Genomic DNA, 27,685 nt, shown 5'->3' with positions numbered 1-27,685 from the left:
TCATGTTGTCATAACCCCCATCACAAATTCTCTTGCTGCTACTTTATAACTGTAATTTTGCTAGTTAATGAATCATAATATAAATATTTGATATGCAGGTAATATCTGATAGGAAACCTCTAAAGAAGTCGTCATCCACATCTTGAGAACTACTGCTCTAAGAGGTTTTATAGGAAGATCTTTAGGTCATTGTAGGAGTGTTCTGAGGAGACAGGAAGACTCTTGTTTCAGTTCCTGGCCAAGAAGGAGAAAGTATTGCTCAATTGCACATCCTTGCTGTGATATGCTGACTTGTCTTGATGTAGAACCTAAAGCAACAGTGCCAGTCCTGGTTTGAACCTCTAAAATAAAGCCAGATAAAGTAGTCTTTCTTTATAGAAATGATTCTCTCAGGAAGTGAGTATAGTGACGGAAAGCTGTCTAACACAGCCATGGGATGTGGATACAGAGGAAGGCCGAGAGAGTTCTAGCATGTGACAGAGGAGGAGCATGGTCTTGAGTTAAGACAGCCTGTCATCTGTCTGGGAATAGCCAATTCAGGTTACTATAGCTATGGAGAGGGGATTTTTCTAATAATAAGCAGAGCCAATTGCTGTGCATTTAAAAATTGGTTTAACTGTGCACAATTCCATTTAAACAAGTGAAGAATCTTGTTCCTATGCCGTTGATAGAATTCTAATCACCACAGTCCATCCAAAGTTTCACCATTTTTAGGAATCATCTTTTAAAATTATTGCTCACACATGAAAATAGCATTTCCCTGGGGAAGTTAATGAAGACTCAGGAGATATATGTCAAAAAAAAATGATTTTTGTTATCTACTAGTTGGATTTAGAAACTGCTTGCACTTTCTTTGCTATTAAAAGGACGGATAGCAATGCTATTTGTTATAATCGATATATACATGTAAAGTATATATGTATATATACTTTCCCCATTCTGATATGATGCTGTCCTGTCAAGAAGAGACAGACTGTGTTGAGTTTAGAGGCTCCTGGCCTTCATCATTACTTCTGACTGGATGCTCTTATACTCATCCAGGCATGGTATGTTTCCTTGTTCAATGAAGGTACCTCTACTCTGGAGCCATTTCCTTGTCTTATTGTATACCCACATGTTTCTTCTTTCACATATTCTTATTCCCATTTACTGTGAGAGCCCAGGACTCCAGCAGAGTGGCCAAGTGAGCAGGTTTAGACGAGCTACTACACTTGCTCAGGGTGCTCTTGACATTTGATCTATTATGTCTTTGTCTCAAAGTAGTACTCTTCTTTATGTCTGTCTCATAGAGATGTTGAAGGCAGTAAGTTGAATAATCCCTATTAAGAGTGTCACCCAGTGTCTGGTGAGTTACTGTGATAATTCAAGTCACCTGATTAAACCAATGTCATGATATTCTCTACAGAGACAAGGACAAGAACCAGGAAAGTTTTGAATCACCCATTCAACCTCCTGCCTGAGCAATACCAAACTTTTCTATTTTCCTACATTTTATTCAGAACACATATGTCACTAGATTGGCAGAAAAGACCAAGTGTTTGTTTTCCTGTTCAGTCTTCCTCACCTTCTGCTTTCTTCTTTGGGGGAAGTTGATGGCCAGAAGCTCTTAAGAGATATATGCTTAATGCTCCCTCACTGCAAAGAGCAGAGACATGCATCACACAGCTGGGCAAGATTGCTCTTAAAAGTGGTTCAGATAACAAGTACTTGGGAGTTTATTGAAGAGGAAAGCTTCAGGTTCCAAGAAACTTCAATTTATTTGCTATTCTTCAATAAATGATGTCCTTTCTACTGTCATAGATCTTTCTGGTGGAGGCCATTCTGAAAGTTTATGGAAGCAGAGGTTTCATTTTAAAAACATCATGCTTTGCTGTCTTTACCAGCTTGCCAAGAGAAACCAAACTGGTGTGAAAATATGTCTCTTTCCTGCTGTTTAATTGAAGTCTCATTGTTTCAGACAAACACACACGCACGCACACACACACACACACACACACACACACACATGCACGCACACATAAAATCAAATACACAAACACCCTACTGAGCCCTTTTGTATTGCTTGTATGTGTATTTTTTAGGGCTGACTGTTTGGGATTGTGTAAGTTTGATTCTCCCTTTCTCCACAACCCTTGATTGTTGTAGCTCTCCATGTAGATGTTGGGATCTTATAGAATCTTCCTCTTCTATATTGATATCTAGAGTGCTGAGGTCCTTATATATAAGCAACCACTCTGTTAAGATTTCATGGGTGCAACTTACCTGTATTTCTAAAAGACATTATATGACAGCAGGATATTAGGTCTTCTTGTCCTTATAACCTTTCCTCCCCTCAAATGTGATGTTCCTAATGTATAGGTTGGATGTATCAACTGAGATAACTATATCCTGGTCACTAATGTCTCCATCTGTTGGGAAAATATGTTTTTTTCTTTTATTTTTGTCAAAAGGTAAGAGTTATACTTATCTGTGAATGTAAGGATAAATGTAGTGAGAATTTTTGATCCTTTAAAAAGCACAAAAATATTATGGAAATGTTTTTGTTTCAATCCCAGGTGTTAGAATATAGGGCTACTTTATAGGAAGTGACTATGATTTGTCTTGTGCTCTAACAGGGGCATGAATTTACCAGATGCAGATAGTTTCTGAGAGTATGTGATGTTTGGGGACTTTTCAGAAGATATATAAATGCTAGATCTCGGCGAAGGGGTTGTTTGGCCAATTGGTGGTTGGATAATGTTGGTTGTGGTTTGTCAAGTAGTCATATGCAAAGAGATAATAAGAAGAAATTAGATATTCTGATGGTGAAGATCAAACTTGTCCTGTTTTTGTCTATCCTTTTTTCTCTCTCACGTAATGTTAGGGGGTTGAAAGGGAAGAAAAAGAGAGATAGAGAAGGGTGGAAGAGAGAATACACAAAGTAGCCAAAAGTTTGGCTGCAGATAAATATGTAGAATACAATGAAAAATTATATTGGTTTAAGAAAACGGCAGTAGCATGTTCTCTTTTAGGGGCTCTGTTGTATCTAGCTATGAATGACTGGATAGGTTTCAAATGGCAGGCCTGAATAAATAACTTAAGTATAATTAAACAGATGACAGTGGCACTATTGTGTCCCTGGGGCTATCTGATCAGGCTAGTCATTAATGAGGTTCTAAGCTTTACATTTGGGTAAGACTGCTGATTGCATTCCTTTCTTGTTGACTTACAGAGCACCTTCTGATACTGTGAGTGCTGGTCTTCAGGGAGGAGCATTCCATCTTGCTTCCTCCAAGTCCTGCCCAACGTTTTTGCATTGTTTTTGGCAAGAGCGTCTTATTTTAAGTTCTAGGAAGCAAGCAAGAAAGTTTCCCATTGCCTGACCCTGCTGATGCTTTGTTAGATAGTTTAATGGCTCTTAGGGTAGCATATCACCCCTTGTGTCATATCCATTAAAAAAGGGAGTGTAAGCATAAAATAATATTTCCTTTGTCCTTTTTCAAACATCTTTAGCATTTCTTCTCCTCCTTCCTTTCCTTTCACACTGTAATTCCCACTTCATGTCCGGGAACCTGCTGTATTATTATTATTATTATTATTATTATTATTATTATTATTATTTTATGTACCTTGCTTCAAAGCACCTGTGTCTTATGTGCCTTCTCGAGAGTCTCTCACCTTGGATCCATGCATCTGATGTTGGGTACTTTCACACACTGATGTGAATACGGATTCAGTAGATGTGTTAGTGCATGCCTACATGCCACCATTCTCATCTCATTGCCTTTGGCTGTGTACACATGGGTGGACCTGCTGGCTGCCATGTGGTTGCTCTCTCCATCATCAATCTGTTTTGACTCCCCTAATTTACCTTTGCTCCAGTAATGCCTAAGAACAGTTGTTTTCCCCAGGAGTGCTTTTTCACTGCTCGCCTGTCTTTTCCCCTTGCTACTATGAGTAGATAATTTTAAATAGCCCCTGTTTATGACTCTTACATTGGCCAAATCCAGTCTGCAGTAAATACTCTGTTACTCTTATCATTTTTCTTTTGATTTTCCTGCTTCAGAATTACCATCAGCTCCTTGTACCTCATTTTCATCTCCTTCCCAACTTCTGTTTTGTTCATATGTTTTTTTCTGATTCTCTTGACTTTCCTAGTTGCAATTACTTGTGTCTTACCAAGTTTTTTGAAGATGACAATCTCCAGTCTTCTCACCCATGTCACCATTCTTTGTTACACCAAAGTTGTTACTGGAAATTTACTGTGTGCATCTGGTGGCATCATAGCTGCATGGACTCTCACCTTGCTATGTCAGATCTGAAGCAGTCATCTCACAGGACTGTCTTGATAACTACTTTTTGGAGGGAAACCTTCACCAGTCAGTCAGGTGAATGATTCTGGGGACATTCTATATGTACACACACAAACTTGGCTCTTCCTGGCAGGTATGTGCAAGTTTTTAGGGTGATATGTTTTTTTTTTTCCCAGCCCATAGAAGTAGGGCAGGGCTAAGAGCTCTCTGGTTCTTTTCTTGAGGCAGTTTCCCATATATTCATTCCTGTGTATTCTCATCGTACAAAGACATGATGGCTGTTTGTGAAGGTTTCTCTGTTGGTTCTCTGTAGCCATACCCTCAGGCATATACCAAGGCAAAGAGCAACTGAGGTTTACAGAGTATCTGACCCTTACATACTGTTTAAAGGGGTTTAATGGAGGCTCTATAGCATGGATAGTCTGGTCTAGTCTTTGCTGCTTCTAGCTTCACCAAAAGTTTTCCAGAGTTCAAGACCTCAATGATTAAGGTATAATATGAAGGACTGTAACTAGTTGCAATAATTAAGACCTCTTGTGTGGCCCTCTGCAGTAGTGGAGGATCCAGGAACTCATATGTATCGCTTCACTTCCTTCTTCATTGTGAAGGAGGGACGGGAAGCCAATGCAGAGTTCCCTGTTAGGATCGAAATGAGGGTTTCCTCCCAGCCAGGGTCTATTCTCGTGGGACAGTAGATGTCCATTCCTTTTTGTATTGACCAAATGACCAACACTGTGTGTTTTCTTCCTCTTAGGATGAACCCAGCTCTGGAATGGACCCCTGCTCTAAGCGGTACCTCTGGCAAACAATAACACAAGAGGTTCGGGATGGCTGTGCTGCAGTGCTGACCTCTCACAGGTGAGCTGTCCCTTCTGATTGCTAATTTCTGAGCAAGGTTTGGTAGCAATGAGGTCACCCAGAGAATGGAAGGGAAAAGCCTTCATTAGTCTTCAGTCCCAACAGCCCTTTCGGTGATGGAGACAAAGAGGTTATGCCAGGTAGCCAACCTCTATACAGGAACAGAATTAGAACTGGAGACTTTCAGTGATCTGTGTCCATAGATCCACCCTAGCTGGGATTGCCTAGGTGAGGCTGTTCTTCTTAAGGATGTCCAATTCCTTTCTACCCAGGGTCACCCTGTTTTCACTGTAAGCCATCTGAAACGCATGCTGGATTACTCGATCTTATTACAGAATTAATTTTATATTTGAAATTCTCCACTAGGGTTCCCCTCTTAGTTTAATGAAACACTTATGTGCCATACAGCAATACAAATGTAGATTTAGATTTCATGTAACCATTACATGGAGAGCGATAGCATTTGGATAATGACAACCCTGAAGATGAAATGAAAAAGATTATAAATTTAGGCTTGATTTACTTCCATGTATAACTAAAATATGCTATGAATAAGGTGTCAAGAACTGTTAAGATCTGAAATTTGACTTTTATGGGCATTTCATATTGATAGAATTATATGACATGTACAGATTTGTATCTGATCACTTTCATTTATAGAGTATATAATGTTTACCTAGATTACAGGATATGACAGCATGTTCCTTTCTTATTTTTATATTTTCAAATTTTTATTAGATATTTTCTTCATTTACATTTCAAATGCTATCCTGAGAGTCCCCTATACCCTCCCCTTGCCCTGCTCCCCTACCTACCCACTCCCACTTCTTGGCCCTGGTGTTCCCCTGTACTGGGTCATATAGAGTTTGCAGGACCAAACAAGGGGCCTCTCTTCCCAATGATGGCCGACTAGGCCATCTTCTGCTAGTATGTTCCTTTCTTATCCTTGCCGGATAGTGATGATTAATCGTGATTAATACTTTTAGAAATGGGGCTGGCCCTATAGCTCAGTGGGTAAAAGCATTAGCTGGGAACTCTGAAGATCCAAGTTTGATTTCCCAAAGCCAGTGTTGAAGGAGAAAAACAACTCCTAAAAGCTGTCTGCTGACCTCCATAAGCATGCATGTACCCATAGTCGCATACAGACAACAACAACAACAAGAATGCACACACAAATATAATAAATAAAAATAAACAAATGTAAAGTGATTAACTGTGCAGCCACACCCATAACATGTGGACACATTTATCAATACTTGTCTAGAGTGGGACATTTGCTATAGTAAGTAAACCCTCATAGACACACAATATCATCATCTGAATCCATGCGTATAGTACCTTTCCTCTTGGTTTTGGGCATTCCATGGCTTTGGAAAAATGTTCAGTCTCAAAATCCATCCTTAGCATCCTACATTGCCTGGAAAGTTCTCCAGGTCCCCTGTTCATGCTTCCTTTGCCTGACCTCTGACAAACAGACACTTTACTGCTTATACAGTTGTACCTTTTCCAGAAGTCACACATCTGGAATCCCATACAAGCCTTTCAAGGCTGGCTTCTTTCCTGATTTCCCTCACGTTTTCTCCTGGTTTGCAAGCCCATTGCCTTTCAACAGCAAGCAATATTCTATTGTCTGGCTGTGCTGCAGTTTATTTATCTGCTCACGTACTGACAGACGCTTTGATTACTGACAAGTTTGGGTAATTACGGGTAAAGCTGTTATAAACATCCATGAGCAGGTTTTTATGTGGATGTTTTTCAGACCTTTTGAGTAAATGCCAAGTAGCTCGACTGTTAGACTGTGCAGTGAGCTGATGTTTGACTTGAGAAGAATCTCCTTTTTTCTTTGGTGGTAATAAAATTGAACATCGAGTCTCATACATACTAGGAAAGTGTTTTAGTGAACTATACCCCCATCCCTCACTTACCTTTTCTTTTGAGGCAAATCATCAAAGTTGTTAAGGATGGCTTTCAATTTCCTTTCTAGTTCAGGATGGATTTATATTGGGTTCCTCCTGTCTTAGCCTCCCAAGTCGCTGGGATTATAGACCTTTACCACAAGGCCCATAGCATCAGCTCTTTGTGTGTGTGTGTGTGTGTGTGTGTGTGTGTGTGTGTGTGTGTGTGTGAACTTGTATTTATACTGTATTTAGTTTGAAAAGGTTATACATAGTGAGTATTAGATTCTGTGTTAAGGTCTCTCTTTGGATACATAATTTTAAAATATTTTTTCTCAGTCTGTGTCTGTCACTGAAAATATAAATAGTTAAAGTTTTTGATTAATTCTAACTGCTCTGTGTTTTTAAGCTTTGTACTTCAAAATTCTAGCTAAGAACATTTTGCCCTGAATTCACGAGAATATTTGTTCAAAGACAGGATAAGACTGTTAGGTTTTAATAGTCTTTGCTATACTTAAAGCTATTCTATGTATAGTACATGGGAAGAGTCTCAACTTACTTTCATGCATTTGAAGAGTCAATTGTTCTAGAACTGCTTTTGTAGGGAAATGACTCACTTCGCGTTGCATTATTGGAGATTTATTGTTGATTGTCTTCCTCTTCCTTGCTGGAATATGCTCCTGCACACAGCACACAGCACTGTCTCAATTCCAGGCCTTTCAGAGAGGCTCTACCAACAAACCTGGTCACATCACCAGCTTCTTTCTTCCCCTACTGAAGTTCTGTTTCAGCCAAAATGTTTCTCAGTCTCCTCTGTGATTGGCTCCTGATATATGGTTTCTTTAGAAATGTTCTTTAATTTTCAATATTTTAGAAATTTTCCTAGTTTCTTCCTTTGCTCCTTTTGAATTTAACTAGGTTAAGCTTGGCAAAGAGTTCCTTGTGATTTCTATCACTGAGAATTTACTAGAAGGATGTGGATTACCTATAACAGAGAATGGTAAAGGCAGTATAGTCTATTATCCCCGTACCCTTTTTATTGAAGAATGGACACATTAGATAACATTGTATCTATACATACTGAAAATAATTTTGCAGTTATTACCATATTTTAATGTAATATTTGTCTCTGTTTTGTTTCATTTTCCTCCCCTGAAATTTATTCCAAGACTTGATTGTTTCTATTGGTGTGCAAATCCTCTGGTTCTTCCTTCTCCCTTCTTGAAATTGGGTGGAGGTTTCTGGTGAGTTCTTCAGTTCATCTCCTGGCCTTCCCTCTCTGGCCCTAAGTGGCCTGTTGATGAATCTGGGCAGGGAGCTTAGTGGCCCATAACTTGCAGGTACAGATTATTATCTTCTCACTGTGCAGTGGCTTTTTGGCATCGACCTCACAGAGTTACATAGCTAAGTGCCTTTGGTCCATTCCTGGAGTTCTGAAATGGCTGTTTTCTTAAATATGCCCTGTTTTGTAGCTGGCTTTGGAGATAATTATTCAATTATTTCCCCCACTCAGATGTAGCCAGAAGTACCACAGCTGAGTTTTTGTTTTTTTGTTTCTCTTCCCAATGAAAAATTTTGCTGAAACAAATATATTTGATAATTATTTGACTTTATAATAATGAGTGCATATTCTCGCCCTAGATGTTCACTTTGCTCTGGAGTTTTAGCAACTGCCCACTGATACACTGACTCTGTTTACATCTGTTGCTGGCACAAGGCTTGGGACTTAAAATCCATGATGAAAAAATCTTTATATTTCTCATAATATATATGTAGTTATTATGATCGAGTCTCTCAAAAGACCATAAATCATTGCAATATCTCTCCTATATTCTTCTATTCATTTGCTTTCACATCAATATTATACATTTGCATATATACAGATTGATTTCTCTTAGATTTCTCCCTATTCATAAATATAAAGACATGAATGACTCAATTAGAATGAAGACGAGGGAGGCTTGCATGATTCTGTGATTTCTTTTTTTTCTCAATCATTTTGCTTGTTTACATTTCAAATGATATCTCCCTTCTCAGTTACCCCTCCACAATCCCCCATCCCATATCCCATCCTTCCTCTACCCTTTGCCTAGTGTATGAGACTGCTCCTCCACCCACTCACTCACTCCCACCTCACAGCTCTAGAATCCCTCTATGCTAGGGCATCAAGTTTCCATAGGACCAAAGGCCTCCTCTCCCTTTGATGTCATAAAAGGCCAAACCCTGCTACGTATGTATCTGGAGTCCTCCCTCCCTCCTTGTATACTCTTCTGTTGGTGGTTTAGTCACTGGGATCTCTGAGTGGTTCAGTTAGTTGCTATTGTTCTTGGTGTGGGGTTGCAATATCCCCTTTAGCTCCTTTAGTCCTTCCAGTAACTCTTCCATTGGGGTCTCTGGGCTTAGTAAGATGGTTGGCTGTGAGTATGCTCATTTATATTGGTCAGGTGCTGGTAGAAACTCTCAGGGAAACAGCCATACCAGGCTCCTATCAGCAAGCACTTCTTGGCATCAGCAATAGAGTTAGGGTTTGGTGTCTGAGATGGATGGATCCCTAGGTTGGGCAATCTCTAGATGGTCTTTCCTTCAGTTTCTGCTCCACTTTTTGTCCCTGTCTTTCCTTTGCACAGGAACATTTCTGGGTTAACAATTTTGAGATGAGTGGGTGACCCCATCCCTCAACTCAGACCTGCGCCTATTTACTGGAGGTGATCTCTCCAGGTTCTGTCTCCTCTTTGTTGGGTATTTCAGCTAAAGTCATTGTTGTTGAGTCCTGGGAGCCTCTTGCTTCCCCAGCATCTGGGACTTTCTAGTGGCTACCCCCAGTTCCCTATGCCCCACTGCTACATATTTCTGTTCACAGAGGGTCAGGAAATCAATTCTGTGATTTTTATGCAATGTTTTCCTCCATATATTCCTTAACACACAACATCTTGGGAAAACATGGGGCAGAAAAGGGAGAGTAAGGACATTCAGCTTTCTCCTCACATACTCAATGCTGATGCCAAAGTTCCAGTATAATGCTTTAAATCACAGTCTCAGCTCACCACGTATCTGTACCAAACAGAATGACCATCCAGGCAGGAAAGTGCATGCTTACTTTGTTTTTAAAATAAATGGCCCATGGTTGATTTTACTGTTACAATTTTCAGGCTATCTATAGTCTTTCTATTAGAAAAACAAAACAAAACAAAACAAAACAAAACAAAACAAAACAAAACAAAACAAAACTCAAATTCCTTGCCCTGAGCTTTATGCTCAGGTTTTCTTAGACCAATATGCTACAGAGTTCATGTGTTCAAAATGTGATACAATCCACTTAAGCCTGCTAAGGCTTTCACTTTGAGGTTGGAACTCATACTTATAATGACATAGACATCTGTTTGTCCAGAGTACATTTAAGAAAGTAACACAGGCATGACTTGGTCTTCTTCCCACAACACAATCAGAAACCTGTTAAACACATGTTAAAGTCAAACTTGGATTAATTTTTAAGCTTTGCTTATAGTGGTAAACTTTCGTAAATGACTGTTGAGTAGTGCAGCTTTAAAAGCCACAGAAACACGTTAAAGTGCGAGATGCTTAAGCAGGACTCTCTAGAGAAGCCTGTGAGGTTTTCAGTATGAACAGATTTGTCTGTGTACCTCCCCGTGTTCTTAATAAACTTTCTATTTCACTTCACCCTGATTCCCCTGAAATTCCTTCCTGTGGAGTAGTCAAGGAAAGAGCAGACCCGAGTTGAGGTCTCTATGGGGCAGGGATGTCCTCAGGCTCCCAGCAGCTGTCCTCACTAGAGGTATCATAAATAAGTGGTTATATAACTCACAGTTTGCATTTCCCAGTTCCTAGAAAATGAATCATTGCCAAATATAATTTTCAAGATGCATGGCATTTTTATTCCACTGTCTATATATGAGATGACCCATTTTGAATTTCTGAAGGAAATATCTGTAATCAACTACACACTTTATTGATTTGACAACTCATTTTTTCACTTGAAATGGACTAAAAGGGAGAGGACATCTGTTTTACAATGCAGAACTTACGATTGGATAGCTTATGGTCTGTTGATTTATTTTTTGTTTAGTAACTATTTAGTGTACTAAATTAGATTTTTAATTTTCTTAATTCTCTGAGAATTCCAGACAATGGATATGATTATATTCTTCCTTCAGATCCTCCCAGATACCCCTTCACCTTCCTTACCTGTCCAACTTTGTGTCCCCAATTCTATTTAACCCAGAAAGTCTGGTTTGTTCTGTCTATATTGTTTGCGGGAGTCTGGCTACCCACTAGAGCATAGTTGACTTGCTCAGGTTACATCATTGAAGGATCCTATTGACTAGGAGTAGGGCTTAATGACTACCTTTCCCCTCCTTGCTGGGATTTTTGTCTGGCTTGGGCTTTTGCAAGTTTTCTGCATGCTGCTGTAGTCACTGTGAGTTGATATGTGCATCTGCCCTTTTTTGTCTAGAAGATGCTGTTTCCTTCAAGACACTGACAACCTCTGGCTCTGACCTCAGCCCTACAATGATTCCCAAACCTTGGGCAATGGGTATAATGTAGACATCCCATTCAAGAGTGAATATTCTGCAATGTCTTTTAAATGCTAGTTCATCGGGTTCTGACACTCTTGTTAGAAGACCGGGATTTTGAATTGTCAAGTACATACACCTTCTGTCTCTTCCAGAATTTCTTCTACATTGTTATGTTTAGAAAGTGCATCCCCATACTTAATCACTTCTCTATTTCTACTACCTATCATATGCTTGGACATCTTTTGTTCTAATGCCATTTGATTGGTATGAATTTAGTGTGCTTCATCTTTGTAACAAATCATTATAGTGCAATCTTCCCTTACAACTTTTTTCACAGTTTCCTTTCTCTAAGTAATTCTAAGTTAAGTTTTCACTTCTATGGGGGTGATTGCATTTTGATTTGCATCAAATTGCATATGTATATAATAATTTATAACTCATGGTTATAATAGTTATGAATTATAAATCTTTATAATGCTATACTAATATTAAAATAATCTTATAATTTAAATAAATTATGATAACAAAGTAAAAGTTTATTTCTAGTATTTTATATCATCTTTTACATCCTATTAAAATATAAAACTTTTTTAAAATTGCAGATCCTACTTTAATGAAATATATTCTTCCAAATTTTTATATATTATTTTATTAAAATAGAACAGCATCACTTTCCACCTTCCCTCTCCTTCCTCCGGCCATTCCCACATAGCTGTCCTCCAGCCCCTCTCATGTCACCTTGTGACTCTCAGATCAATAGGTTCTTTTTCTTTGATTATTATTGATACACATATTATGTATATGTCTGCACAAATATGTAAATAGAACTGACGATTTCATTTTGTTGTTTATGTTCATATGGTTCCCAAGCTGACCCCTTTGTGATGGATAATGAATAAGGGGACCCATATTTTATTCATTTTCAGATTATGTTTCTCATTTTTGAAATATTCATCCTTTCCTTTGTTATTGATTCTATTAACTTAAGATTTCATGTCTGCTTGTCAATGAAGTTACATATTTCTCTTTTTAAAGAAACCACATGTTGTTAACATCTCTTACACATGTATTTCATAGTTTTGAGGATTGTAAATAGTTCTCTCCTGCATTTTTTATTACTGATTATTCTTCCAGGCACATAGACATGCCAAGAATTCTATGATATAATTGGCCACTTCAATAAAACCTTAGCAAAACACATTATTTCTTTTTCATGAGTGTTCTATAGTAAAAGTTCCATAATTTGGGCCAATGCTAATATTGTGGTTTTTTTTTTTTTTTTTTTTTTTTTTTAATGTTTGAAACTTGAACAAGGTTCACACCTTTAGGACACAGCTCATTTCTATTTGTTTACTTCCTCACAGCATGGAAGAGTGCGAGGCTCTGTGTACTCGGCTGGCCATAATGGTGGATGGCAGCTTCAGGTGTCTCGGGCCCCCCCAGCACATCAAGAACAGGTATTGAGTCTCTTTGTCTGTTTCAGTGTTTCTTGTCAATCCAGCAGCATGATGCCCTGTTGTAACACGGCCTCTTTCCAAACTGTTTGGTCCAATTTATTTCTCCTGGCATTCAGTAGTGGATAAAGGTCCCAGGAAGCTCAGGGCCAGTTAAAATAACTATAATTAACAAGTCAAAGACACACAAGTTCCCAGGTAGTTTCCTTAAAACATTTTGCTTCCTTTTTCCCAGAAGGCACTGAGCCCTCATTGTTTTGAAAAAAAATTGTAAAGAGAAGATGATTGAAGGGTCCAGATTAAGCCTAGAGGAAAAATGACCTCCTTGCTCACGGAGTGCTTCATCAAAAGCTGGTATTGCTATGCACCTTGCCCACAGCCAGTGTCAGCATGCCTACTTTCCATCAAATGTATGCTTAGAAAGGTGTCTGACCACACAGGAGGGCAAGAGGGACATTGTGGTTCCTCCTTTTCACGGCTGATGAAGAACTAAAGGCTTTTTTCTGTGTTTATGAATCTGTTAGATTTCTCCCCTTACTAATCATCTCTTCATTTTTTCCTTTCATTTACTCCATGGAAACTTAATTATTTTCTGATGGGTTTCTGTGAACACTTATTACAACTCTTGTCTTTTAGAATGCCTTAAATGATGTTCTTTTTCTTTTTCTTTTTCTTTTTCTTTTTCTTTTCTTTTCTTTTCTTTTCTTTTCTTTTCTTTTCTTTCTTCTCTCTTCTCTCTCTCTCTCTCTCTCTCTCTCTCTCTCTCTCTCTCTCTCTCTCTCTCTCTCTGTGTTTGAGCATGTGCACATATCTGTAAGGGTGTATGAACATGTGCATGTAAGGGTGTGTGCAGGTGTCTACAGAGACTGCAAGGTATGTTGGACCCCTTGGATTTGGGTTTGGGTTTGAATTGGATTTGCAGGTTTGGATGAGCATCCAGTGTGGGTGCTGGGATCCATACTTTAGTATTCTGGTAGCATGGTAGGAGGTCCTGGCTTCTGTGCCACCTGTACTGATCCATTGAATGATTTTCTAATCTTCTTTAATTTATTTAATCATAATTTTTATAGAGATAAATGTAGTCTTTCCCCCTTTTTTATTGAAAATAGTTTATCACACAATACATCCTAATTACAGTTTCCTCTTCCTCTATCCCCACCCCCAGTTCCTCCCTGCTTTCCTCATATCCTTCTGTCTGTGGAGTAATTTAGTCTTCCATGTTGACACATCTTTTTACTTTCATTTAATATTTTGTAGGTTGGACTAATGCAAATTCTTGGCAGCTTTATGTACCTGCTAGATGTGTATGCACACATATATAATGTGTAACTCTGAAAACCATTACCACTCAGGATGAAAAGAGCATACAAGGGGTGGGTGACATGTTTCTAGTAGCTTCAAGTGAGCACTGTGATATAGGAAGGGTCCACCTTGCTCTTTCTTATGCTTGTGGCTAATCATTTGGCAGATAAACCTGTTAGAAACTATTGTTGCTATGTGCTCTGATAACCTTTATTAAGTAGCATCAGAAAAAAATAACACTTCACACTCTGTAACCTTTATGAATGCTTGTATAAAGCTTTATAGCCTGTTCAGATCCTCAGGTGATTTATTAATTCAAGTCCAGCTGCCTACCTTTTGCTTCTCTGCTAAAGTTGGCAACAAATGTCAGAGGGAAGATGCTCATAGGAAGAGCCATCCACTAACTGAAACCATCTGCAGTCTTATAATTATCTTCCCATTCTAAAGTTTGGCCCTGAGAATGTAAGTTGAAGGTTGAGGCTGAATTCCTGGGGAATATAAATTATAAAATTTATTCAACAAAACCTGGTTTGTGGTATAGCCACTAGAATATGAAAGTTAATACAGTTTGTAAGAATGCAATTTATGTTCTTTGATAACAAATAAGGCTATAAGAAATAAACACATGCAAATACTATTGTGATAAAACCATAAGAAATTGCTCCTGGATGTCTGTACCTTGGAGTCAGTAACACCATGGGAAACTGACATGGAAAGAGGAACCGATGTAGGGACTTAGGTTTTGGTAGCTTCATGCAAGGAGCAAGGAGCTCACTCTTCTCATTCCTAGTCCACTTTCCTGACTCTGTAGGGGCAGATCCCAGGTACAGATATCTTCCTGCCTCAGTTGGTGGCAATGACTTTGCTGCCGGTTCTGTGTTAGTATTTTGGGTCAAGTTTCCTATACATAGGGTCCCATTGCTATCCTGATTGTCCCTCCTACCATGTATGTACAGCTTTTTGATCTAGGATCTAAGCACAGGCCACATGCACCCAATAATCAGAGATGGTCCCCCGAGAATACATACCCATTCTTCTACTGCAGCTGTCTAGTACCTGAGGCTCACCCTGTTGTTTACTCAGACCAGACTTTTTCTTTTTTTCGCAGCTTTAAAAGTTCTACAGATCAGGAACCAATACCTTGAAAAGATAATGTATTACTCAAGTTTCTCCAATTAGGAGCCACACAGACCATGTGGGAGACCATGAATGTCATTCTATAAATAGTTAATTACATTAGGAAAAAAATGTACACAAGGACCTCCAATGTTTCTATTGGAATCAAGTGACACGGTTCAATTGGGCATAGGATTACACAGACTATGGGCATAAATAATTAGGTATGTGGGGACCCTATTTTAAAGAGCAGATGAATGATAGCCTAGTTATGAAGTCCCAGTTGGAAGGCAATGGGATGGTGGGCACTGCATCAGTTGGTTTCCTTTATGAAATAAATTTATAGGAGGAATGCTTTCTTTAAAGTACTACTCCTGGAGGGAAAGTTTATCTAGAACTAGTAAGCGTCCCCTCCCTTACTGTAGTATCAGAACACACAAAAGGAAAATAATGATCTGTCCCAGGATCCTATGAAGCTAAGCTTCGGGGGTCCTATGATCCTATGATGGTCCCTGGTGATAATGTACAGAGGAAGTCATGATGCTCAGGCTTTGCAGAGGTCCTGGACTGCCCCTCCATTGCTAGGTGTAGTGTAATATTTCTTATAGTAGTGACTGTCACCTCAGCACCGTTCTGAATACCATCATTTGCAACATGTATTCCTAATGGAGTTGTAGCACCAGAAACTGTGGTTCTAGATTTAGAGCCACTCACACAGAGCTCTGTGTAACGATGACCATTGCCTGTGGCAAAGGACCCAGAAGAAAGGGCAGTAGGAGATCCCCCAAACAAGGGGGTGTGTGGAAAGCAAGCTCTTATTTTTATTCAGATGTTAGTTTTTACCCAAGTTATAATTTAGGAAATGTTATCGACATGAGGGTTTTCAGTAAATATAAAGCTATTTCGTTTTTGACATTTAATAACTTCCTTAGCAAAAGGTCTGCAGGTTGCCTGACTGCCTATATCCATTTTAGTACTCAGTTTGAAGCTCATGTATGCCAGGTGACATCACACGGGCTCTTGGGGGCATGTACCCTAGACATCCTACACACTGTGGCAATCTGAGCAGGAAGAGTACTTTGAGTGTTAAGAATGTGGATGTCTCTCGTGCCTTGAAGAATAGAAGAATAGAAACAAATGTCAAACGGAAGATTAAATATTAGATTTCATTGGTTAAAACCTGTGACTGGGGAATCAGAATAGGAGTGCAAGTAGAAAAAAATATATATATTTCAAAGTTGCCATGAAAGGAAGTCCTTGGCAGAATAAACTTAAGATGGCTGTGCTGAATCTTCCTGGGAGAGCTGTGGGCTTTGGGGCCTTTACTAGAGTTGCTCAAATGGCATTGCTTTTCTCATAGATCAAACAATTCCTTTTTATGTGAAGTTGCCTTATGTGTGTAAGATGCTTCAAAGGACCCAGAGCCCTTGCAGCAGCCCCACCCAACTGTCACAGAACAAAATAAAACCATTGACAAACATCTCCCAGGGGCCTGCTTCAGGCTGACTTTGGCTGTGTCGTGTTCTTTATTCCATGTTCTCATAAAACATACAAATTTAGGTGCATCAAATTGGGAGGATGAGGACTTAGATTTCCAGAAGAGGATTGGGCAATGGTTCCTACCCTTCCTTACTCCTTAGCTGAGAGGAGAAGAGATCGTGTCAGGAGAAAGAAACAGATGGATGTCTTTTTTTTTTTTTTTTTTTTTACCACAGGTTTATCTTTTGTGGCCTGGGCTGACCTTGCTTTGCAGAGCCTCTAGGGTCCTTATGAGAAGTGCACCCTAGTGTAGCCCTTATGTGTGATTTAAGGACACAGCCTGAAGCCAAAGGACTGTGCACTCTTAGCCAGGGTTTCTTGAAGGGTTCTTTGTGCTCTTTTAAATCCATCTTGGGCTATGACTTGTACTCTCTCCTGGACCACTGCTCACCAGTGACTACTCATAGTTCCATCCCAGATGCTTAGGGCCAGTCTTCCTCCCCCGTTTCTCTGGCCTTGCTGATGCTCATCATTTCCCCCTGGTGCCTTTGCCTACTTTTGGTAGAGTTGGCCTCCTTTTTACCTTTAGTACATGATCCCCTTTCCCTCCCAAGTGACCTACTTGATCAAGTTTAATTTCCTTGAATCTTACAACTTGCAGCTGGCATGTTCCGGGAGAACACAAGCTTTGCTCTTTATCTTTATCTCAGCATTACTTTATCCTCAGCATCTGTGTTACTTAATTTTGTTCTAGCACAGTGACAACCTGTGCTAGAAGCCTTGGTTTCGGAATATACAGGAAAGATATACCAAGAGGAACATCCATGGTTCTAAAATGTTTGAGCTTTGGTTCATTAGCAGATGTGGTTCATGGAAATCACCCATCCCTGATTTCCTAAATACTGCTGTTGTGCAACTGTGTTGTTCTCTGAGCTTTCATGGTATACTTTTCTAAGTGTATTCTATGATACTTGTGGGTAGATAAAAGAATAACTTAAACCTTAGAGTCTGAAAAATCTAGATGTTTTTTAAAAAATATTTTATTGGATATTTTATTTGTTTATATTTCAAATATTTTCCTCTTTCCTGGTTTCCCCATCCCAGCCCCCTCCCCCTGCTGATCTGACATCCCCCCCCCCCACGTACTTCCTCCTCACTGCCTTAGTATTCTCCTCTGCTGGGGCATCTAGCCTTCACAGGACCAAGGGCATCCCATCATGCTAGATAAGGTCATCCTCTGCTACATATGCAGCTGGAGCCATCAGTCCCTCCATGTGTATTCTCCGGTTGGTGGTTTAGTTCCCTGGAACATCTGGGGTGTCTGGTTATTTGAAATTCAAGATGTCTTAAAAGTGGTGTTTGCACTTAAGAGCTGAGATCCAACCAAGTTCAAATTTAAAAATTGTATGGTGAAGCTCTATGGTGAATTGAATAATAAATGTCCCTCATAAGCTCATGTATTTACACATGTGATCCTCTGTTGGCAGTACTGTTTGGGAAGGTTAGGTAACAGAAACTTAATGGAAAGTACTCAGTTGGGGCTAAGGACTTTGAGAGTTTATAGCCTCACCCCATTTCATGATCTGTCTCTCTTTCTACTTCTTTTATGTGATTGTCAAGTGATCTCTCAGCTTCCTGCTTCTGCCTTTTGATTCTGTGCCTCCACCCCCCAGCCATGATGGACTCTTATCCCTCTGGAATCATGTGCTAAACAAATTCTTCCTTCGGTAAGCTGTTTTTGGTCACAGCAACAGAACAGTAACTAATACACTCCATTATTTCAATTAAAAGGAACCAACAATGGGATCCTGCTGGTAGAAATCACTTTAAGGAGTTCTCTTGAGTCTTCCTGATTTTGCTTAGTACTGACTACTCTCAATCCCAGGATTGAGAGCAGTGGAGATGGGAGGATCCTTTCATACACAGGCAATGACTTCCAGACAGATTTACAGTACATTGCAGGGGTGAGGGCTCATAGGGAAAGCTGCATGCTTTCCTCCCCACAGACTTTGCTTTCTTCCCTGCTCTTCTCTTCTCTCCAACCCCTGTAATCTTTGGTCAAGAAGTCTTTGTGATCATTGCCATGATTCTGAACAGCCCTGTATAGTCAAAGTCACCACAATGAAGCATATAGTGTCACATAAGGTGAGTATCAATTTTCAACTTTTCAAACACTCAGAGCTTGTGAGCTTAAAGAGAAGAACTACTCTAGCTTTGAAAAGAAAATCCACCAACACCCTTGCAGCAGAATGTATTTCTTCTGTATTGTGGACACAGTTTTATGAGCAAGTTCTGCCTCTGTCTCCATCTCTCTATTGTACATGCACACTCTCACATGTGTGAATACGCGTGGGCACGTGTGCATGTGTGTGCGTGTTCATGTTACCCTCTTTGGGTACTGATAATTTTGTCTCAGGCAGTTAGGGATTCATTCTGCAATCTTCTGAGTGTTATACCTTGCGCAGTCCTGACAGCCCTGGTAGCTGCCTTCACCGAGCAGATTCATAATGCATCTTTAGGGAGCCAGCAACAGCTGCAGGCTGCACCTGCTTCTTTTTCTGGCCTTGGAACTGACTGAAGAAGACTTAAGACGAGTCATAAACAGTCCCCTCAGGAAGGAAAAAAAAACAGTGTGCTTCTGACAGTGAACTTTACAATCTGAAGTATACTGGACCAACTCCTGACCTGGGAGAAGGAAAATGAAGGTTGTTTAGTTATAACAAAGGTTTTTAAAAAACTAAAGAAAATCCTTATGAATGTGAGAATTTTTATCATCTTGAGCTTTCAAACTGGGAATTGTTACCACTCTAAGTATGCTTGCTAGTCATGTAACATGGAATATAGTCTTCTGTAAGAATGTTGCTGGGTGTGGTGGCACACACCTTTAATCCCAGCGCTTGGGAGCCAGAGGCAGGAGGATTTCTGAGTTCGAGGCCAGCATGGTCTACAGAGTGAGTTCCAGGACAGTGAGGGCTACACAGAGAAATACTGTCTCGAAAAAAAACAAACAAACAAAAAAAGAATTTTGGTAGATTTTCTTTTCAAAACTAGGAAGAATGGTATTTCTCTGAGCTTACAAGTTCTGACTGTCTGAGAAGCTGCAAATTAATATACCACCTTATGTGACACCATATGCTCCATTGTGGTGACTTTGATTTAATGCTTTTATAAAATCTCACTATAAACATAAAAGCCCAGATTAAGACCCCATCACCAAATAATGAACTGTCTCACTTAAATGTGAGAGAGATCATTCAATAAACTTATGTCAGTTTCACAGATGGGGACCGAAGTTGCTACATGAGCATTCACAATGGCTTGTGCTGTGATGGGGAGCTATGCATTCATGCACTACAGAATGCCACTCTCAAGTGCTTTGCTGTGGTTTAAAGCATCGTATACTTCAGTTGCTTCAAGTAATCCACAGTTAACTCTCTTTACTAGAAACCGTGCCATTAAAGAAGAGACAGGTGGCCTTGCATCCTCAGTGTGTCTTTACAGTAGCTGAATCATGCCGCATCTCATTTGTTTTCACAACATCATGTTGCATGAACAAAATTAAGTTGTTCGAGCCTAATCACCCGGGAAGAGATTCACAGCCTCATGCCTTGCTCATGCTGGGAATTCTGGTGGGACACCTCTACTCTTTGAAATTCAGATTATGAAAAATGTCATCACAAGCTGTCACTTTACCAAAGGGGAATGCACTGCTTTTGTTTTTCAATGGTTTTCATTACAAACAGAGCAGACTGATGTTGGGGCACATGACTGGGGCCTGTGACAGCTTAGATGTATGGATATTTTGGCTGGGGACTCAGATTCACTGTGGTTCCTGTGAGTGAACAAATATTTGTTAGCCTCCTTTATCAGAGATGGTGACATGATTCCTACTTCAGAAAGACAGTAGTGTCTTCAGACACAGGACTGAGCACATGCTATGCTGTGGCGCAGCTCTGAGAGACTGGCAGTCATCATGCTATAAGATGCATCTCACTTCAAATCAGAAAATACCATGGCACATTTGTGCAGGGCTGGAGACTGAGTGATAAGTAGGACATGAGGTCTATTATATATGGAGTGGACAGAACAATGAAAATCAGAAAGTTTCCTTGCATGGGATCTAGGAGTGAAGAAAGGCCAGAATGCACATAAATTGCATTATGGAAGGGTTTCTATGAGCAGCTTTGTGGGCAAGAAGGCATCTAGACCAAATGTGCATCAGAGAGAGCCATAAGAAAATACAGCATGAGTCATGTTCTTAATGGCTTGAGTATAAATGGTGTAGACGTTGATTGGTGTGGCAATCCAGGAAAATGTGTAGATCAATTCTCCAAATGGAAAGCTATAGTTCTAAGGTTAGAATGGGAAAACCAGTGGAAGCAATGAAAAGAGGGTTGGCCATCAAGAAAATAGTGGTGACAGCTATTTCTGTGCTCTAGCTAGATACCAAATACAATGAACTAAATTTGACAAAGCATAGACAGTGCTGAGAATAGGGGAGTGAAGGCAAGACAGCACTACAGCAGACTGGCCATAGGAAACTTGAGCAATGGAAAGATACTGATGTCAATAGAGAAATGGACATGTGAGGAGAGAGGGATTCTAGGTACTGGATGCTCATTGGTAGGCCTTAGTAAGTACCTGGCATGGTTCATAATGAAGGAGGACTATTGAGATTAATTTATGGCTTCTTTCTCTTACAGCAGCAGGGATAACAACAAAAGCCAGGTGCTCAGTGCTTCTTCTTAGCTCATCAGAGTGCTGGACCAGGGTTTACATACTCTGAAGTTATGTGAGGTCAGCACCGTACCCTGCAGAGCCATAGGTTAGCTGCTAAATGTTTCAGAAGCACTAGCCCAGATAATTCTTATGATATGGGCAATTATTATTATAATAGAGAAAAATCCAGCCAAAAGAACAAAGCAGTTGGCTCAAAACAGAATTGCTATCAAGAGAAACTATTTTGAATCTCAGGCTCTTGATTATGAATTTCTTTCTGTGCCACTTTCATATTCTTATGTGACTTTACCTACACTGAAATATATAGTATATATGTATATATGCATATGTGTATTGGGCATTCATGTGTGTATGCATAAAGTACATGTAAAACAGAACTTTGTGTTAACCAATGCCATTAGCACAAATGTCATGACAGTTATGAGATACTCTTGTGGTTTTCCCTTCCTGTTGTATTTTCTGAAAAAAAAAAATAGCTTATTTGCTTTTAAACACAGAAATAACTCCTTTGGGGCAGTAGCATGATACAGTGAAATAAGATTCACATTAAGATCGTTTATTATTTATTTATTTTATATTCAAAGAATATAAATTTGAAACTGCTAACATACCCTAAAAGTGATTATTTTATTCAATGTGGACAGTGATAAACATTTATATTATTTTGAAAATAAATTTGGAAGACACACTGGCCTTGCTCCAATCTGAGGGAGCAGGGCTTCTACTCTTTAAGGTTCATCCCCAAGACAAACTTAGGTGTCTCTCTCTCTCTCTCTCTCTCTCTCTCTCTCTCTCTCTCTCTCTCTCTCTCTCTCTCGTACTTTGCTCTCATTCTCTGCAGGAAAGTTTCTGGAGCACACCCCACCCATTCACAGAGCAGGAAAACCTGGAAGGGAACAGTGTCATTACCAGGAAAATACCACATTACCCAGGTTGCACTGTGGCGTGCTGTAGCCAAAGAGACCTAAGTAGAGAAGTATAAATTCACTGAGAGGACCAAAATTTTCTGAAGCAGCCAGAATCCAGAAATTAAGCCTACAAACATCCTTGCTGTTTTAGGTTATCTGTGTCCCACAACAGGACCTAGACAGACTACACATTAAATAGTGTTCATTTGTTTACCTGTTGTTTTCTGCCTGTGTTTATAATACTGTGGGGTATACGTTTACCTTTGTTTACCTCTTCTTAATTTTGGATAAAGCTAGGTAGGTCACATAGATTGCAAGTATTCGCTGAAGACATGAATGAGTGAATAAAGACATGAAGAATGAATGAGTGGATGAATGAATGAATGAATGGTCCCCAGCATATAAGAAGCCTTTGCTTAACAAGGAATTCTGTCTGAGTTGCAGTGACTGTGGCATTGATTGGAGGCGGCCCTCCAAGCAAGGGGCTGTGTCTGGTGTAATGCACACTGGGTATTAATAACAATAATCAGTATCCTCAGTAAATATTTTTACTCAGGTCCCATTTATCCCCAGACAGGATGCTGCCTGCTGTCTCTCAAAGCAGTGTGTTATCCGCTCTTACTTGCTGCTTTTAGAAGCAGGCCTGCACAGGCACTATCAGGTGTGTGATTCAGCCCTAATTGCTAACACAGCCTTGGCAATATTCTGCTGTCACCTTCTCAGCTGGAAAGCCACATTCAACGCAGATGTACCTCTGGCCTGCCGTGAGTTAACGTGCAATGCAGACTGCAAAACTGCTACGAAAACTCAGCTCCACACTGTAGGATTGTGATTCCTGATTGGAAATACAGTAAAAGCACAACACAATGCACTTCAGCCTAAAAGATGTATTTCTATTAGGTCAGAGCTATATTACAGGTTTAATGTAAATTCAAATTGGGATTGGAAAGATGTATTCACTCTGGGTCCTGCCTATCATCCTCCAATTTATTTGTATGAAACTGTATGAATCCTTCACCTTTTCTTTTTCATAATTAAAAAAAATTCACAAAATTTTATTTTGAGTTCCATTTTAATAAAGACATTAAGAAAATAGGGGCAATTAGACCTTGTTATAGAAATGCTTCAGATTTCTTGAGGATGGCTGGCCAGGCAGGGCACAATTGGGATATGGTTCCACTCACCTGCATCTAATTGCCTTGTGAAATTAAGGAAGCTTGAGGCACAAGAAAGGGTGGACAATGTATACAGGAAGACCAGGCCTTTGGTCATAACATACCTGCCTGTTACTGTCCATTAGGCAAAAGGAAGTCATAAGGCTAGGCCTTCGATGATCAGGAATCCTGCCCCTAGTGGGAGAATATCACATAGTTCCTTGCAAAAGTCATGAATATCAGAAATCATGACCCATTGTTCTATTTACAATCTTCTACTATTCAAACATTTTTTGGCAATTTCATAAACTTATGCCCATCTTTTGTGGCTTTTTAGCATCTGTCTTTGAGCTATACTTAGCAATTTTTTTCTTTGAGAGATTTATTTATTATTTCTATTTTATGTGGCAGGATTTTGCCTGTGTGTGTGCATATATGTATGTATGATATACATTGCTGTGAGTGAGGAGGCCAGAAGATGCCATCAGATCCTCTAGAACTGGCATTACAAATAGTTATGATCTCCTTGAATGCATAGAGAACTAAACTTGAGTCTTTGTGTAAGAGCAACCACTTTTCTTAAACACTGAGCCATCTATGCAACCCAAAGCCTTCTTGAGATATAGTTCCCATATCATACAATTCACCAATGTAAAATATACATCTTAGCAGCTTGTACTAGGTTGGGAAATAAGTGCAACACACTCGCCTTGTTAATTGTACAATGTCTTTCAAAAGGATGTCCTGTGTCGTCAACTTTCACCTTCTGTGCTCTCAGCAAAGTCTAATCTACAACAACTATTTTAAGCCCTGTAAACTTGTCTCTTTAAATTTTTTGGTAGTTTTACACGCATACCAATGTGCTGTGACTTTATTCATCCCGGTTCCCTGTTCTCTCTATTCGTTTTCCTCTGAATATCTTCTTCCCCTCAACTTGTCTACCTAGAGGCTACACCACTGAAGAAAATGATACCCCCATGGGCACCAGCTAGTAATAGTCAAGAGCTCTTCAAATGGATATTAAACCGGGTGATGTTTCCCCTATCCATGATGGTATGCTGTTGCAGGGCCCAGTCTTGTACAGTTGTGCAGGTATCCATTGCTACGATGTGTTCATGATACCAAAGGTTGTTCCCATCTGGATGCAGGGAACGTCTCCTAATCCTCTAACCATATTGTTTCCATTCCTTTTCCTGAGATGTTTCCAAGCATGGAGAGCTCAATATTCACTTATACTCTTCACTGATACCAGACATGAGTCTCAGAAAGAAAGAAAGAAAAGAACAGTACTATTCTATGCACAGAAACATTTTGAAGAAAGTTTTCTAATGTCTAGTTAGAGGGGAAAGGTACTGTGTTTCCTGCCTTAGGACTATGACCTCCTCAGGTATAGACTTTTGCCAATGTTTATAGTGTTTATAGTATATATGTATTTCCTTTCCTGGTACAGGTTTATAATCCAATCATAAGGAGGTAGATGACCATCAATGCATTTGTGCTACTACTGCACCAGTGGGCATATGCGGCTGTTAAGCTGGGGTTGCCTGCATGCATAATCTACAGCAGGTTGAGACTGCTGGTGCATTTTCTCTACATAATATACAGCAGGTTGAGACTACTAGTGCATTTTCTCTCCTAGAAGTCTGCATAGTGTCTTGGGCACTTTCAATGCTAGTCAAAAGGGAGTATTTCTCAACACACTTCTAACTAGATTTCTGTGCAGTGTTTTCAGTGATGATCTTACCATTTGTGGTCAACCAAGAGTGATACAATACATACTCTTCTTATAGGAGCCCCTGGGATGTCTCTGAATAGCTCATGGAAGGTATCCTGCACTCGGCACTGGAGGGTTTATATAAAAACCCATCGCTTCTGGGAATGATAGTGCTAGTCTATGAAGGATGGTACTTCCTCAGTTCATAGTTTAATATTTTAATACTTTCAATTATTGTTATATTATAAAGTATTAGGCTTCTATATGGCTTTTGGAGGCATTTTTAGGATGTTTACCCCCACCACTACCCATACCCTTATCAGTCTTACCTAAGCCATTTTATGCCCGGTGTGTCCTCCTCTATTTTTGCACCCACTACATTTTCGCCACTTCATTCCCACCATTATTCCCACCTCAACTCCTCTATGATTCTTTTTTCGCTTCCTGGATTCTATGGACAAATATTCCAATTTAAATACAGAGATCTATAACTGAAAAGATAGGATCTTCATATTAGAGAGAACAGAGAGGAATTCGTTTTCTTGGCTTATGTTACCTCACCAAGTATAATTTCTAGTTCCATCAATTTACCTGCACATTTTATAATCTAATTTTTTTTACAGCTGATGAAACTTAATTGTGTTTATGTACCACATTTTATCATTAGTTTATAAGTCAATAGACACATATGTTGATTCAGTTTCTAACTATAATGAGTAGAGCAGTTATGAATATGGGTATATAGGCATCACTGTCTTGGGATACAGATAACCCTTTGACTATATGCTGTTATAAGTTTTCCATTATTGTGATAAAACATCACAATCAAAAGCAACTTGAGGATGAAGGATTTCTTTTACTTCTTCTTCAACATCATATTTTATCAACAAAGACAGTCGGGTCAGGAACTCAAAGCTGGAACCAGGCGATAGCAACTGAAGCCGGGGCCGTAGAAGAACACAGCGTACCAACTTGTTCCCCACGGCTTCGTCTGCCTACGTTCTCAGACTATCCAGGACCTCCGGTTTAGCACTACCCATAATGGGAAGGACCCTCCTATATCAATCACCAATAAAGAAAATACCTCACAGGCTTGATGGCAGGCCACTTTAGTGCATTTAGAGCATTTTCTCAATTGAGATGCCATCCTTCCAAACACCTCTAGCCTGTGTCAGGTTGACATCTTGGCATCACGCTAGGAAATAGCATGATGAGTGGTGGAGCTGGATCATATAGAAAGTCTATTCTTGCCCCTTTGAGAAAACTCTATACTGATTAGATAGGGACTGTATCAATATAAATACAATAGTGAGTAAGGTTTCCCCTTCTTCCATTCACCTTGATCTGTTTTTTTTTCTTTCTTTTTCTTCACTGGATATTTTTTTATTTACATTTCAAATGTTTTCCCCTTTCCAGGTCTCCCCTTCAGAAACTCTCTACCCCTTCTCACCTCCCCCCTGCCTCTATGAGGGTGCTCCCCTACCATGGCATTCCCCTACACTGGGGCATCTAATAACCTCAGGCCCAAGGGCCGCCCCTCCCAGTAATGTCTGCTACATATGCGACCAGAGCCTGTACTCTTTGGTTGGTGGTTCAGTCCCCAGGAGCTCTAGGAGATCTGGCTGGTTGACACTGTTGGTCCTCCATGGAGCTGCAAACCCCTTCAGCTCCTTCAGTCCCTTCTCTAACTCCTCCATTGGGGACTCCGTGTGCAGTCCAATGGTTGGCTGTGAGCATCTGCCTCTGTATTTGTCAGGATCTGGCAGAGCCTCCCCGGAGATAGCAAGCACTTTTCAGCATCCAAAATAGCATCTGGGTTTGGTGATTGTATATGGGATGGATCCCTAGGTGGTACAGTCTCTGGATGGCCTTTTCTTCAGTCTCTGCTCCACACTTCGTCTCTATATTTCCTCCTGTGAGTATTTTGTTTCCCCTTCTAAGAAGCACTGAAGCATCCACACTTTGGTCTTCGTCTTGAGTTTCATGTGGTCTGTGAATTTTATTGTAAATATCCCACGCTCTTTTCCTGATATCCACTTATTAGTGAGTACATATCATGTATGTTCTTTTGTAACTGTGTTACCAAACGCAGGATGATATTTTCAAGTTCTATCCATTTGCCTGAGAATTTGCATGAAGCCATTGTTTTTAATAGCTGAGTAGTATTCCATTGTGTAAATGTACCACATTTTCTGTATCCATTCCTCTGTTGAGGGACATCTGGGTTCTTTCCAGCTT

At 39.8% G+C, this 27,685-nt stretch overlaps 1 protein-coding gene across 2 annotated transcripts in view; it reads left to right on the top strand.

Annotated features, from left to right (window-relative positions):
- Positions 1–27,685, top strand: part of Abca13 (ATP binding cassette subfamily A member 13) — a 433,105-nt gene that overhangs the window by 378,423 nt on the left and 26,997 nt on the right. For both annotated transcript variants that reach the window (XM_021210848.2, XM_029545204.1), the window contains 2 exons: positions 5,047–5,150; positions 12,945–13,037. In XM_021210848.2, the coding sequence (XP_021066507.1) occupies positions 5,047–5,150; positions 12,945–13,037 (197 nt within the window). The remainder of the gene's footprint in view (positions 1–5,046; positions 5,151–12,944; positions 13,038–27,685) is intronic.

The sequence above is a fragment of the Mus pahari genome, chromosome 13 (assembly GCF_900095145.1).
Source record: "Mus pahari chromosome 13, PAHARI_EIJ_v1.1, whole genome shotgun sequence".
NCBI classification, from domain to species: domain Eukaryota; kingdom Metazoa; phylum Chordata; class Mammalia; order Rodentia; family Muridae; genus Mus; species Mus pahari.
Note: the sequence above shows the minus strand (reverse complement) of the source record. Positions and strands in the feature narration are given on the sequence as shown.